The 13,374-nt window shown below is 38.3% G+C and overlaps 1 protein-coding gene across 12 annotated transcripts in view; it reads right to left on the bottom strand.

Annotated features, from left to right (window-relative positions):
• The window catches only part of EYA1 (EYA transcriptional coactivator and phosphatase 1), a 326,842-nt gene that overhangs the window by 111,274 nt on the left and 202,194 nt on the right, over positions 1-13,374 (bottom strand). For 7 of the 12 annotated variants that reach the window (XM_057532324.1, XM_057532328.1, XM_057532323.1 and 4 more), the window contains 3 exons: positions 8,477-8,546; positions 8,007-8,152; positions 4,138-4,275 (listed from right to left, as the gene is read on the bottom strand). In XM_057532324.1, the coding sequence (XP_057388307.1) occupies positions 4,138-4,275; positions 8,007-8,152; positions 8,477-8,546 (354 nt within the window). Of the gene's footprint in view, positions 1-4,137; positions 4,276-8,006; positions 8,153-8,476; positions 8,547-11,284; positions 11,572-13,374 lie in introns of those variants that run through there. The other 5 variants (XM_057532325.1, XM_057532330.1, XM_057532334.1 and 2 more) reach the window with 4 other exon arrangements.

Genomic DNA, 13,374 nt, shown 5'->3' with positions numbered 1-13,374 from the left:
GAATTTAGGTAATGCTTCCTAATCTGGAACTATTTCAGAAGGCTGGATGATGATGATGATGATAATAATAACAATAATAATAATAATCACCCCTCCCCCACCACTACCACATCACTGCCACAATGAACACAGTAAATAAAAATAAGCCTTTGAATGCGTACTACGTGCCAGATGTTGGTCAGAGTGATAAACACGGATAATGTCAATTAAACCTCACAATACTACTGTGGGAACCGATAATATTATCCCCACATTTGAGATGGAGAAATGGAGACATGAGAAGTCAAGCCCCATGCTGAAGTCCCACGGACAGCAAGGGCAGGGCTGTTGGACAGGCAGCCGGACTCTAGAATTTACGCGGTTCGCCAGAGTGCAAGATTTCACTGTACCTTTAGTCCAACCTGCTAAATCTCACAGAACCAAAGAGGTGATCATCAAAAATTTTCCTGAAGTTCATTAGCATAACACCCACTACTGAGTTAGTCTGAGTCATCTGGGTTACTAGAATATTTCTTCTAGTACTGTGAAATCCTAATATTATGAAATCTTAGTAACTAAATCTCTGAATAACTCATCATCATACCTTATATTTAAAAGGTATATATTTAAAAGGTCAAAGGATATTGGAGAAAGCACTAGGTAAAACGTTCCCAAATCACTAAAATACATATACTGTCATCCAAGATTCTAAGATCTTTTAACAGATATAAGATTGATATAAGCAAAAATCACCGTTATTCATTAAGGATAATAGAATTTAGAGAATTTTGAAAATAATTTCAGACATTATAGAAAGTTTTATATTAAAAAGAAGTATTGAAAAGACAAAGGTCAACAGACGCCCATGACTGGGCATATAAAATCATTTCATCCACTTCATTTTTTACAATGCACTTAATATTTAAGAAATACATATTAATCAGAGTTTACTTATTTATCCACATTTGACCATAAGGAGTTTATAGCATATTACGTATCATTATCTATCATCAGACTGGCAACTTCCAAGTTAATAGCATATTATTCTCTGGTTTCGTGTGTGAAAGTCATATTTTAGATTATTCTGAAAATGAGTTAGGTGCCATTATAGAAATATCCATATGAAATAATACCTCAGTCATGGAAAAAGGGCTCTAAAATCCCACTGGAAAGGCCATTCAACCAGGGGATGCCTAAAAACACAAAAAGTTGTAATGCAACATCCCAGATGCAATGAAACCTATAACTAGAAAAGCAATGCTATATTTGCTATATTTGGTGCTACACATGTCCTTATTTCTGCTTTAAAATAGAGTTTTTTCCGCCTCCAAATTAATGTTCTTTTCTCCTCTTTCATTTCCACTCTTCTCTCTACACTGACGCTATGCTTACAACTCTGACAGCTAGTTAGTCCTCTTAGGAACTTTCCGCCACATAAGCTTTTGACCTGCGAGGACAGAAAGATAAAGCTAAGTCAAGGGCAATATTTCTCGAACTCTCTGAGACACATAGCATGCTTCTCTTCTTCTAATCCTTCCCAGGCTGACAATTTAGCAAAATATAATAGTTATGTATGACTAAAAGAATGAGATGAAAAAAGAAAAGACACAGAGTGCACGTCTGATTTCACCACCATAAGATTTACTATGGACGTACCATGGAAGTTTCTAAACACTTAACTCGCAGTTTCTGTACTCAGCCCACTGTGGGTGGTAACCAAAGGGCTGCACGTGGGCTCAAGCCCAGGAATCACACGTGTAGTTATCTCTCCTCTCCGGAAGGCACTTCACCTGTTTCATTCTGACCTTTAGGATCCACTTCTCCTTAAAGAGACCGGATGCCTGGAGTAGAACGGAACCGACCATAGTGCCAGATTTTTTTCCCCATAACTCTCCTAAGACTCTGCAGTTACATAATGTATTTGTCTGTTTGTCTACTGTCTCTCTCCTTGACACAAATGAAAGCTTTAGGAGTGAATAGACTTTGTTTGCCTTATGATCCATTTCATTACTAAAGCCTAAGACTATTCGATCCTTTAATGAAGTCTCACCAATTTGTGTTCTTTTTATCCCTTTACTTAACTGATATTCAGCATGTGGACAAACAGTTCTCTTCCGAGAGCAGCTTTCCAGTTTTGGAATCAAGCACGTGAGTAATATCCTTCTAACACTAAATGCTATCTGTCATAAGGTAATTTTAATTTTGTAGCCATCAAATGTATCAAAACTTTATAATCCATGCCTTTTTTATACCAAAGGCAAAACCAAGTATGAAAGGATTAATGAATCTGGTCCCATAAAATTTTAGCTTCCCGTGCAGGAAAAAAAGCTCTTAAAAATGATACACCGGAAATACATCTATAAAACATTACTAAAGTTTAAGAGACGTAATATAAGAAATAATAAGAGAAGACAAACACCACCATGCAAGAAAAGAAAAACTGGTTTATTGGCTCAATTTTCTAAAAATACACATGAAAACAACAATAAAATCTCGGACCTTCCAAAATGACAATTTTTTTTTTAAAGTAAAATATTTAATGTGTTCACGCTAATTCACAGCCCTTCCTTGTGGAAATATATAACAAATCCTTAAAAGAGTTGAAAACAGTTGACCTAGCAATTCCACACTTAAGTTTACTCAAAGGAAATAATTAAGCATGCACATAAGATATTCGTGGCATCGCTCTAGATGTCCAATAATAGGGGGGTTAAATAAGATGTATCTGTGAAACCATTAAAATGGTGCCGTAAAATAGATTTTATTGATGTGAAAAGATGTCTATAACATATCTGTTACTTAAAAGATCAGGTTGCTAAGTCTACCAGTGGATGAATGGATAAAGAAGATGTGGTATTCACACACACACACACCCCTAATGGAATACTACTCAGCCATAAGAAAAGAAAGAAATCTTGCCATTTGCAGCAACAAGGATGGACTTGGAGGGTATTATGCTAAGTGAAAAAAGTCAGACAAAAGTGGACAAATACTGTATCATATCACTTATATGTGGAATCCAGAAAATAAAACGAATATAACAAAAAAGAAACAGACTCACAGATACAGAGAACAAACTAGTGGTTACCAGCGGGGAGAGGAAAGCGGGGAGGGACAAGATAGAGGGAGGGGATTAAGGGGTACAAACTATTATGTATAAAATAAATGAGCTACAAGTTATGTATTGTACAACACAGGGAATATAGCCAGTATTTTGTAGTAACTATAAACGAAATATAACCTTTAAAAATTGTGAATCACTATGTTGTACTTCTCTAACTTACGTAATATTGTACATCAACTACACTTCAATAAATAAACAAACAAATAAAATTTTTTAAAATAGCAGGTATTTAATTCTACTATAGCTTGGCACTATTGAAAGGATGCATATCATTTGTTAAACTGATTAGTGGTAAAAACAAAATATTAGGAGAATGTTTAAATTATGCGAGAACAATTTTCAAGTATTTTAGACACATTTGCATGATAATAATCTGCTAATTACAGTAATGCCTACTCTTGAAACAGCTCTGACAACGTAAACTTTCAGCTGTCATCCATATGACTTGCACTTACATTATGTTCTGTCTATAGTTTCAAAATCAGAACCAGGGATGGGTCCTTAGAAGCAATAGCTTGAAGATGCATTGAGTGGCTGTCAATTTGATCTCCTGGTCTCTGGCAGATCATTTAGTCAACACCTATCACATGCTCTATTTCCAGAGCCGTGATAATGAAAATGAAGAAAACATACCCCTTTGAGACAGGTTGATTGGCCACACCAAGTGCCAGGGTTTTTAGCATATATCACACTACAACCTCTTACATCATTGACTTTGCTTTTTTTTTTTTCACTCTTTTTTTTAGTTGATAGAAGCAAAGGCAGAAAACTTCAACGACACAAAGAATTTTAGAGCTTTTTGTAAAAGAACCTGAGTGATCATCCAGTCTAACCCCTGGATGTTATAAATATGGAAATTTAGGCCTGGAGAGCAGGGAAGTAAAGAGCCAAACTAGAACCAGGAATCTTGCCTCCAAGCCCAGCCCACTTTCACCATCATCCACTACTTAACACAGAATATCAGGTTCCACTTTAGAAAGTAATGATTGTTCCACAGGATTAATGAAAAGATCAATGCCAGTGTGTATACAGACCTTGCATCTGGTAGCTATACGGTGCCTGTCCAGGTTGAGGGGTCCCAAAGCTTGTACCATAGCTGAGAAATCCTGTCTGTCCAGGTGACTGAGACTGTGACAATCCACCTTCAGTCTTGATGCCTGCCCACAATGCACCTAAATCAGTTAGCGATAGCTTATCTATCTGTTCATTTTCAAAAGCTGGTCCATATACAAAAACACTCCCACAACTATCCAATTACACACGCTTCCCCCCCAGTGTTATCTCAATAACCAAGGCCATATATGCTTAGAGTGAAATACTCTTCACTATAACTTCAATTAAAAAGAATAAAACCAGGATTATTACAGATTTCCATGCCTATCCGCACTATTCTTTTTTGTTGTTTTCCTGAATTCCATTTTCCATAAAATTTAACTCCAGTGACATCATTTCTATAATTAGTTGTATTGCTTTACAAGAGTTTAAGATCTTTACAGTCCAGAAATGGCCATAATTAAACTTGAACTAAATTATCCTGAATGTTGTTGCATTGATTAACATCAGAATCAAAATATTTTTTCTAAAAAGTGATTAATTAGAGTCTCTAGCCTCGTAACATTAAAAACATTTTTCTTCTTTACTCTTTCTATCACAAAGCTGATTTTAGTACACAACGCATTTTGAGGTCAGAGGTAGCAATATTGGGCATAGAACTAAGCAACACAGGGGGAAACCTTCTCCCAGATATCCAGATCTTACCAGGCAGTAAGCACAATAGAAGCAGAATAATAAAGAACTCAATCCTGTAGAACAGCATAGTGCTTTATAAACAGCACAGAGAAATTGACAAGTAGTTCTCTTTTTGTCCCTTATAGTTTCAGGTTTTTATTCAAATATAATTGTTTTAAGTGTAACATAAAGTACACTTTCTTTTCATCACATCGTAATATAAAAATAATGTATTTGTGGCCCCCCCAATACTTCCCAAAGTGCCAGGCTGACATCCTAACTTCAGGACTTGGGTTTGGCGGTATCGTTGTACAGGGCTCAGCCCTGGATCATAATTAAAGACAGTCATGAAAGTTAACAACTGTCCTTAATTCCCACAGAGGTAGGGGATGAAAATGTCTGCCAAGGGAATTCACATTTTGGAATAATTTGACTTTGCACTTAAGATAAATAATATCTTTGGGATCTAGAATACACAGTAGTCTCACTGTTTATTTCCATTTTAGGGGAATTTCATCAGTAGAATGAAGTTAGGTAACTTTCCTAAGGCAGTGGAAGAATCTGACTCTTGGCGAAGAGAGCCTACTCTAATTCCTGAAGTATCTCTAAGTAACCTCATAATGGCCTTACATTTCAGTTTAGCATTTTAAAACAATGTGACTTTCCCTATACAGGCAATCCCAAACCAATGAATAACCCACACTTATAAATGGTCCCTGGAAAAACAAGTGTCCAAGACAGGTGGTTAGATGGCTCTAGGAAACTCCCTTCCCTTTCATGGTGTCACAATAGGGATTTTCCCCCTTCTCTCTCCATTTGATGCTATAATGATCTGCTTTCAGTCTTCACCCATGCCACCTCTGTTTTTAGCCTGGAGGCTCAGGACGGGAATCTTTGTGATAAGAACAGGTAAGGAAAAGCAGGAAGAGGTAGAAAACACCCATAGCCACACCTACGTCCATAGCTTCTATCCACAAGCTGTCAAACTCATCTCACTGGTCAACTCCACGCAGATCCAGTGAAGAATGGCATGACCTCTTCCTCCTCACCGACCCCTTGCTCTTACTATGAAAAGATTTGCCTGTCTTTTCTTACTGGGTCTAAGTGAAAAGTCAGGGGACACAAGTCCTTGGAGAAGGTCTTCTAGAACTATCAGGACCTTAACTATCAGCAGTTAAAACCCCTAAACGATGCGCTCTTCCTTCAGAACAAGCAATGGGGAGAAGGCTGCCATAGTTTTCCATGCACTGGCCCAAGAAAAAGAGAATGGCTGGTCAGAAGCACAGGGGCATCTCCTTGTCCTCAAGGTACAAAAAGAGAAGAAAGGAGGTGATCAGAAAAATGCTAAGGACTGAGAATTATTCCCAGGAGATTTATAAGCATGGAAGGTCCTGGGATCAGAGCCCTTTACACTGAGACTCACTCTCACCACCTCCCCGATCCCCACCTACCACATGAAAATCCCCGTCTTCATCTTACTAGTTCTGAGCCTAACCTCTGCTCATCTCACTCTACTGGAACAACTATTTCAGACAACAGGGCCATCTGTTGATGGTTTAGAACTAGAGAAGTCCTTACCCCGCAGCCCAGAAATTGGCAAAGGGCCCTTCCATGACTGAATGGGGAAGAGAAATTAAAACAAGAGAGTTGTGTGAGTGGCAACCAAGGCAGTAACAGGAATGGTACCTTCCCCTGGCAGCACTGATAGGTCTACAGTACTTGAGTATTGTTTGTACTGGAAAATACATTTCTACTTCAAATAATCGGCTTACAAATAAATTTTGAGAATATAAATTGGGGACTGCCTTAACTCACATTATAGAATTGAAGTTACGCAATTCCAATCATAGAATCTTTTTCCTCTTTTAGCATAAGAATAGTTTAAAAGTAAATTACAGACAAATTTGATCTATATTTAATGTTATTTTGAGAAACGTGACTAAAAGTCATGGAAATGAAAGATAATTCTAGAAAGTCCATTTTATGGCTGTTTTTAAAGTCTGGTTGAAAAACACCTCCCTAGATCACATTCAGTTGTGATCTTTTTAAAATAAAACTATGAAAGTTGAAGTCACACATAATTTAGATTTTAATTTCTATATATTTTATAAGAAATTTATATATGGCCAATTTGATTTGGGGTAAAGACAGAACAAAAAAGCAAAAAATAATTTACCTTCTAATGATTAATGAAATGCTTAAAGAAGAACATTATTTCTTTCAATATACTGAGGAAAGATTATCATGAAACAACAATAGCAACAGAAGCATAATTAGAATATTGATCACAAAATACTCCACCAGTCTTTTCTATCAGTCTTGCTTCCAAACTTTCATGTATTTGTTTCTGGATCACTAGGTTTTATTTATTTATTAATAAAATGCCAATAATCCATATTTTTCTCTTCCAACAAGTTGCAGTTTGTTTAAAACTACAACTACCATTCAATGGAAGTGAAGGTATTCTGGAATCCTAAGCTTTTTAAAAACTAAACTTTGAGGTTTGGCTGGATTTATTTTTAATTTACAGGTATTGACCCCGTAACAATTGAGTTAAATTACACCAAGATAAAGATAATCTCCAGGTGGGAAGGAACAAATAGGGATGTGAGCTTTAAATGTTTCCTGATTGGCCTCTTTAAAGTGCAGCCCAAGCCATGATATAGATCACTTTTCCTAATGGTTGATAATGCTGAAATTTGAGACTACTACCCCCCCCCTCAAGTTTAGAGCCAGGGTTTGTTGAATTCTGCTTGTACTTCTCTAATCATAGCTCAGCATCTGATAAATAGGAAATGAATCTTCACCCCAAAAGACTTCATTCACAGAAGTTTTATCAGAAATATGCACCAAAATACTTTGGATTCCAGAGCCAAGTGCTCAAGTGGCAAATTAAGAATTGAGATATAAATGGAAAAAAAAAAAAAAAAACAAAACAAGAGCAAGAGGGCACATGAACCCATGGTATTTGCCACCTCTGACCTCAAGATAAGTAACTACCAGTTCTTACAATGCTCATTAGAAACGATCATTTTAAGAATTTAGACACAAAAGGTGACCACCCTTTCTCAAGTGGCCCAAGAGGACCGTCTTTAAGTACCACTCCTGTGAAACTTTCACATGTACAGGTGTGCCCACTAGGCAACGTCACTGCTAAAGCCGAGGGATTACTCACCATAGGAGGAAATTCCATAGGGCTGTCCCGGCTGTGGGTACGTGGCATAGGCTGTAGCTTGTTGCATTCCTGTGGTAAACTGTGTTTGCCCATATGCAGCCATAGTTTGTGAGGAAGGGGTAGGGAGAATATGTGGGTATGGTCTGCTATTTGTCAGAAATGACAGAAAATAGAAAGCCCATGCATTAGATGGAAACATGCAAGGTAACTGATTAACAACCAAATCACAAATTCCAGTTAAAGATTGTTTCTTAATGTATAACTTTCAAGTGTAATACACAAAGAACCAAAATACTACAGTGTCCCTCCTAGGTGAGGCTCCAAATAAATTTGCGTAAATACATTTAAGTCTCTATGAAACACACTTTAGTTTAAATTAAGATGTAACATGTGGGCACCAGACATGACTCGAAATAAGGTAAAAGACTACCGGAAAAGTTATTTATTGATTAAGAGAAAATATATCTTACTTGGAAGGATAAATCTGTGGTGGGGAGAATTGGTGAGACGGTCTTGGGCTGAAGCTACTGCTCCCAATGGCTGGAAAAAGAAAAATAATGCACAATAATCCAAGCAAAATACAAAATATGTATAAAGCATTGATATAGTTTCAACTGTAGGTTGGCCACATGAAACCGTAGACCTTTTGGACCCGCAGAAATGGCAATTTCATAAGTCAACCTAATAGAAAGTTAAACTATATTAAGGAACCTATAGGAACTGATCAAGTGATTCGAATTTTAAATCAACTCTTAGAAAACACAGTCACAATATTCTTAAATACCTGTCAGTGATGGCTTTTACAGTGGCAATACTTTAAGAGCGCAGGGAGTCCTGGCCACTGGTTGGAACGACCGCGCTGAAAGGGGAGGGATGAACTTGAATTACAGGGCTGGGTGGGACCGGAAGGTACTCTGGTCTATTGTTTGTGTTCAAGGGGACACACACCCCTGAGACTGTGTTACTGAGAAATGCAGTCTAATCCCCTCTCAGGGCAGTAGAAATAGGACAGATCCTCATTTGCCTGCATTGATTCAGCAATGTTTTTTTTAATAAAAATGCATTCCTATAACCAACTAAAATTTCTCAAGTTGCAAACTAAGCCCGTTTTTTCTTGCATGGAGATGGATATTCCTTTGTCTTTCAGTTATATGTGCTCCACTTCAGCGTTCAAGTCACAAAGGTTTTTTTTTAAGAGATTATTTAAGCATTCAAGCAGAATTTCATTTCTTTTTAATCACATATACTTGATTCAGTAAGTCTCAGAAATGCACGAAACTCTTCTATCAAATATTCTTTTACAATCATTCTGAACTAAAGAAGCAAAAAAAAAAAAAAAAGTTTTTTTTTTTTTTTTTTTTTTTACTAACACAAGACCTTAAATTGGTGATTCTCAGCTTCTTTCATTGCTAATATGGGCCATCTATTTGTGTACATAATTATCTACACACATTTACATATATACACATTTACATAAATATATACATATATATATATGTATTTCCCCTTTTCCCTTCAAAGTCATCCTATGCTTTTCCTGGCTAAGATGCATATGCTTTGGCTACAATTATTATAAGATGTAATATGTTTATTTTCTTCTACTAATAATCACCGTCTGCAGAGGCTCTATTATTTATTCATTATATTCTACATTAAAACCCTTCATAAGCTTCCATGAACTCCAGGTTTTATACATTTTCACGATATCACATCAGTACAGTTATGTTTCTCAAATGTAACTTTCTAGCTTGTGTTTGGGAAAACAGTGGTGGATTTGGCTTAGAATCTCAAAACCTATGACTAATCCTTTCCTGGTAAAGCAAATAGGCCTAACCCAGTGACAAGAGAATAGATGAAGGTCAGCAGTACTCATGCGACCTGCCAGACTTCAACCCTCTGGCTGTTGGTCTGGCAGAGATGGAGGCCATATTAATGAGAGAAGGCAGGCCAGCTTGGCTGGCGTCCCCCATCTCTTGGCACATGTTGGGTCACTACTCTTCCAGACATCGCACTCCATGCTGCAGATGCAAACATGCAAAGACAAGTCCTGTCTGCCACACGTGGGGAGGCCAACACACAAATAGCTACGGGAGGATTAAATACAATTTATAGAAGGGAGAGAATGCCTGGACCGCAAGCACTGCCACTTGCCCAGGTCACCTGCGATTACAACCTTTCTACTCCCCTCTTCTAGGCCTGGAAAGAGACCAAGGGCAGAGAAGATTTATCCAGCAGAGCTGCTGGAGGGGTAATATCTTCCCTGGATCATCATAGATAGAAAGAAGTTTTTAAAAAATGAAACCACACACAGATATGTACTACCACACAAAAAACCCCAAAGCCATCTGAGGATGGAAGCCGTAGAAATCCCTTTTATTCTTTTCTAGCTCTATCCCTGTGTTTTTCAAATTTGGGGTCACGACCCATGAAAAGATTGTAAATTCAACTTCATAGGTTCTGCTCAGCAATTTTTTATAAACAAATAGAATAACAGAATAGAAGATATTGGGGTGATTATACAGCATAAGGTAGGTTCCGTGAAGCTCTGATTTAGATTATATGCATCGTACATGTGTGTACACATGAAGAAAGATTTGGGAGGTTGCAGAGTGTGGTAATACAAACATAGGTTCTGGAATTAGAATTTAATTTCAGCTCAGATTCAAGATCCAACTCTTCTATGCGGTCTTGGTCAAGTTATTTGATCCCTCTAAGCCTTGACACGTTCTCATGTAAAATGATGGCAGTAATACTACCTACACCTCATAGGATGGTTGTGAGGACTAAATGAAGCAATGACATAAAGCAAATAATACTGTGTTTTTGTGCAAGAAATGTTTAACATCTCAGATTCCCAAATTCCCACTATCTTTGCCCCCACATTTGCCCTTTTTCTGTATTTTTAATTCTACTCAATGGACAGCATCACCATCTATCCAGCAAAATGCTTAAAAACAGGATTCTTTATCCCCATTTTATATATGGGGCTAGATATTAAGTAACATGTCCAAGCAAATAAATAGGAAAGCTGGTATTTGAACCCACATCTGCCCACTCTTCCCACCAAAACATACTATCCCCTGACTCCCCTTCATAGAAACTAGAAACCTCAGAATCATCTCATTTTTTTTTCTCCCTCTGTGACTCTCAAGTCACCCATCTCCAATTCAGAAACACCCATTGAGCTGTCCTGCATTCTCCATCCCTACCCTCCTGTTCCGGGGCGGGTCCTCATTATGTCTCACCTTGACTAGAGAAACAGCCATCTAGCTACTCACCCTGCATTCCACCCACTGCCCTGTGACTCTCACTTCTGCCACCACATTGATTTTCCTTACGCGGAAACTTCTTCATGTCCATTCTCCAGCTCACAATCTCTCACCTGCACTTATACTATCCCTAGAAAAAAATTCCAAATTCCTTGGCAGATTATATAAAGATATTCAAGCATCCACCCTCCTGTGGGTTTAGAGTTACATAGCATCCCTGGACTTGAGGACTGCCCGTGCATGCCATGCATTTTCCTGTCGGTCTTGGTTGGTCTTCACGTCAGAGCCTACTGCCATGTTAATGCTCTTCTCTCCTCCGCCTGTCAAACACTCTTCCACTGGGACTAAAACACCATTTTCTCTTTAGGATAATATCTTCTTTCTCTGTACTTTTTGGAACGTTGTAAACACTGACAAAGTTGCACTCACCACACTACATGATGGTTAGTTTATGTAGTGTATAGATGTTAGTTTCCTCTGGTACCCGTGAGCTTCCAGGGCCAAGGACCTCCTACTCTCCTTTGCTTCCTTAGCACCTGGTAGGGCCTGGCATGTGGTAGGTAATCAATAAATAACATTTGTTTAATGAGACTGTGAGGTTTAGGTCATAAGCAAAGTAGATATTTTTAAACCATAATAACTTGAAAGATGGTTAAATTATTTTAACTTATTTATAAACACACAACAATAAACCTGATCTTTGGCAATATAAATGGGTCAATAGTTTTCCTTATTAAATAGACGTGAATAAGAACCCATGGTACTGCCCGAGTATGTTGCTGCTACTTACCTGTGTGCACCTAAAATGATTGACTATGTAATGCCATGTAAACAGCCATACCCTTAGGGCTTTCTCTAAATTCAAACCCTTGTGATCTCTGTGTAGCCTAAAGTCAAGAATCTTCCACCTTTTACCTCAAGTACTTTTTTCCTTAATTGCCTAAAACACTTTAAACTTTTTAATGATAATCTAAGAATTCAGATTATTTTTAATTTCATGAGACCAGAATAACCTAAGGCAAAAAGAATGCTCCCAGGCCATTTACCAAGGTAAATAAATTGGTTCTCTTACCATTACTAAACTCCAAAGGCCACAAGGCAGAGCCCTGGGGATGTAGGGACAACAGGTCCTTCTCTGTTTTAGCACACTTGTTTCCTATCATTGCATTCTTTCTCCTACCTCTCACATGTAAGTTAAAGAAGCTCCCCAAATCTTACTGCAGGAAGGGAGAGGAGAAGGACCCAAGGTGAATTAATATTCACAAGCTAGAGAATCCACTGAGAAAGTCGAGAGAAATCTGAAAATTAGCAAGTCCTCAGTTCACGGCTCCCCATCTCGTCCATGTCAAGATCATTCAGCTGGACAAACAGGTCAAAAGCCTAAAAGTTAAGTTTTGATTCTTCTCCTTTCCTCATACCCTTTTATCCTAAGTCCAGTCAGCTCTCCCTTCCAAATATAGGCTAAAAGTGACAACTTCTCACTCTCTCGTCTGCCACTCTGTTCCAGTCACCAACGTTGGCCGTGGCCATCAGAGAGGACAGCCAGGACACCGCCCCCTGACCTCACCTTCCCTCCCTCTCCCTCCTCTCCTCTCCCAGATAGGATACTGGCACACTGCATCCTGCTTCAGTGGTTCCTCCAGGAAACACGTGGGCTAACACAGTCCTCTTCTGCACCAGGAAATGCTGGTCTCCCTGCTTCTCCTTACCTTCTCCCCACCCTTCTCCCAAAGAGAATTTTCCACATGACAAACAGTGATCTCTTAAAAACATCAATTAGATCATCACGTCAAACTCCTCCTTGCCCTCAACTCCAAACCCTGTTATCCTGTTTCATTTTGATTAACCCAAACTTATTCCCTCACTTCACTAAGACCTCTGCTCAGATGCCCTTTCCTTAGAGAAGCCTTCCTTCTAAAAGAGACCCTCACCCACTCTTCACCAGTCTTTGATCTGCTTTCGTTTTCTTCAGAGCACTTTTCACTGCCTGTTTACTTATATTACCACTTACCTATTTATCATTTGTCTCTCCCACAAGAATGAAAGCTCCATGAGAGCAGGGATCTGTCTACTTTTTCATCTCTGTATTCCCACTGTCT

The sequence above is a fragment of the Balaenoptera acutorostrata genome, chromosome 17 (assembly GCF_949987535.1).
Source record: "Balaenoptera acutorostrata chromosome 17, mBalAcu1.1, whole genome shotgun sequence".
In the NCBI taxonomy this organism is placed as follows: Eukaryota; Metazoa; Chordata; class Mammalia; order Artiodactyla; family Balaenopteridae; genus Balaenoptera; species Balaenoptera acutorostrata.
Note: the sequence above shows the minus strand (reverse complement) of the source record. Positions and strands in the feature narration are given on the sequence as shown.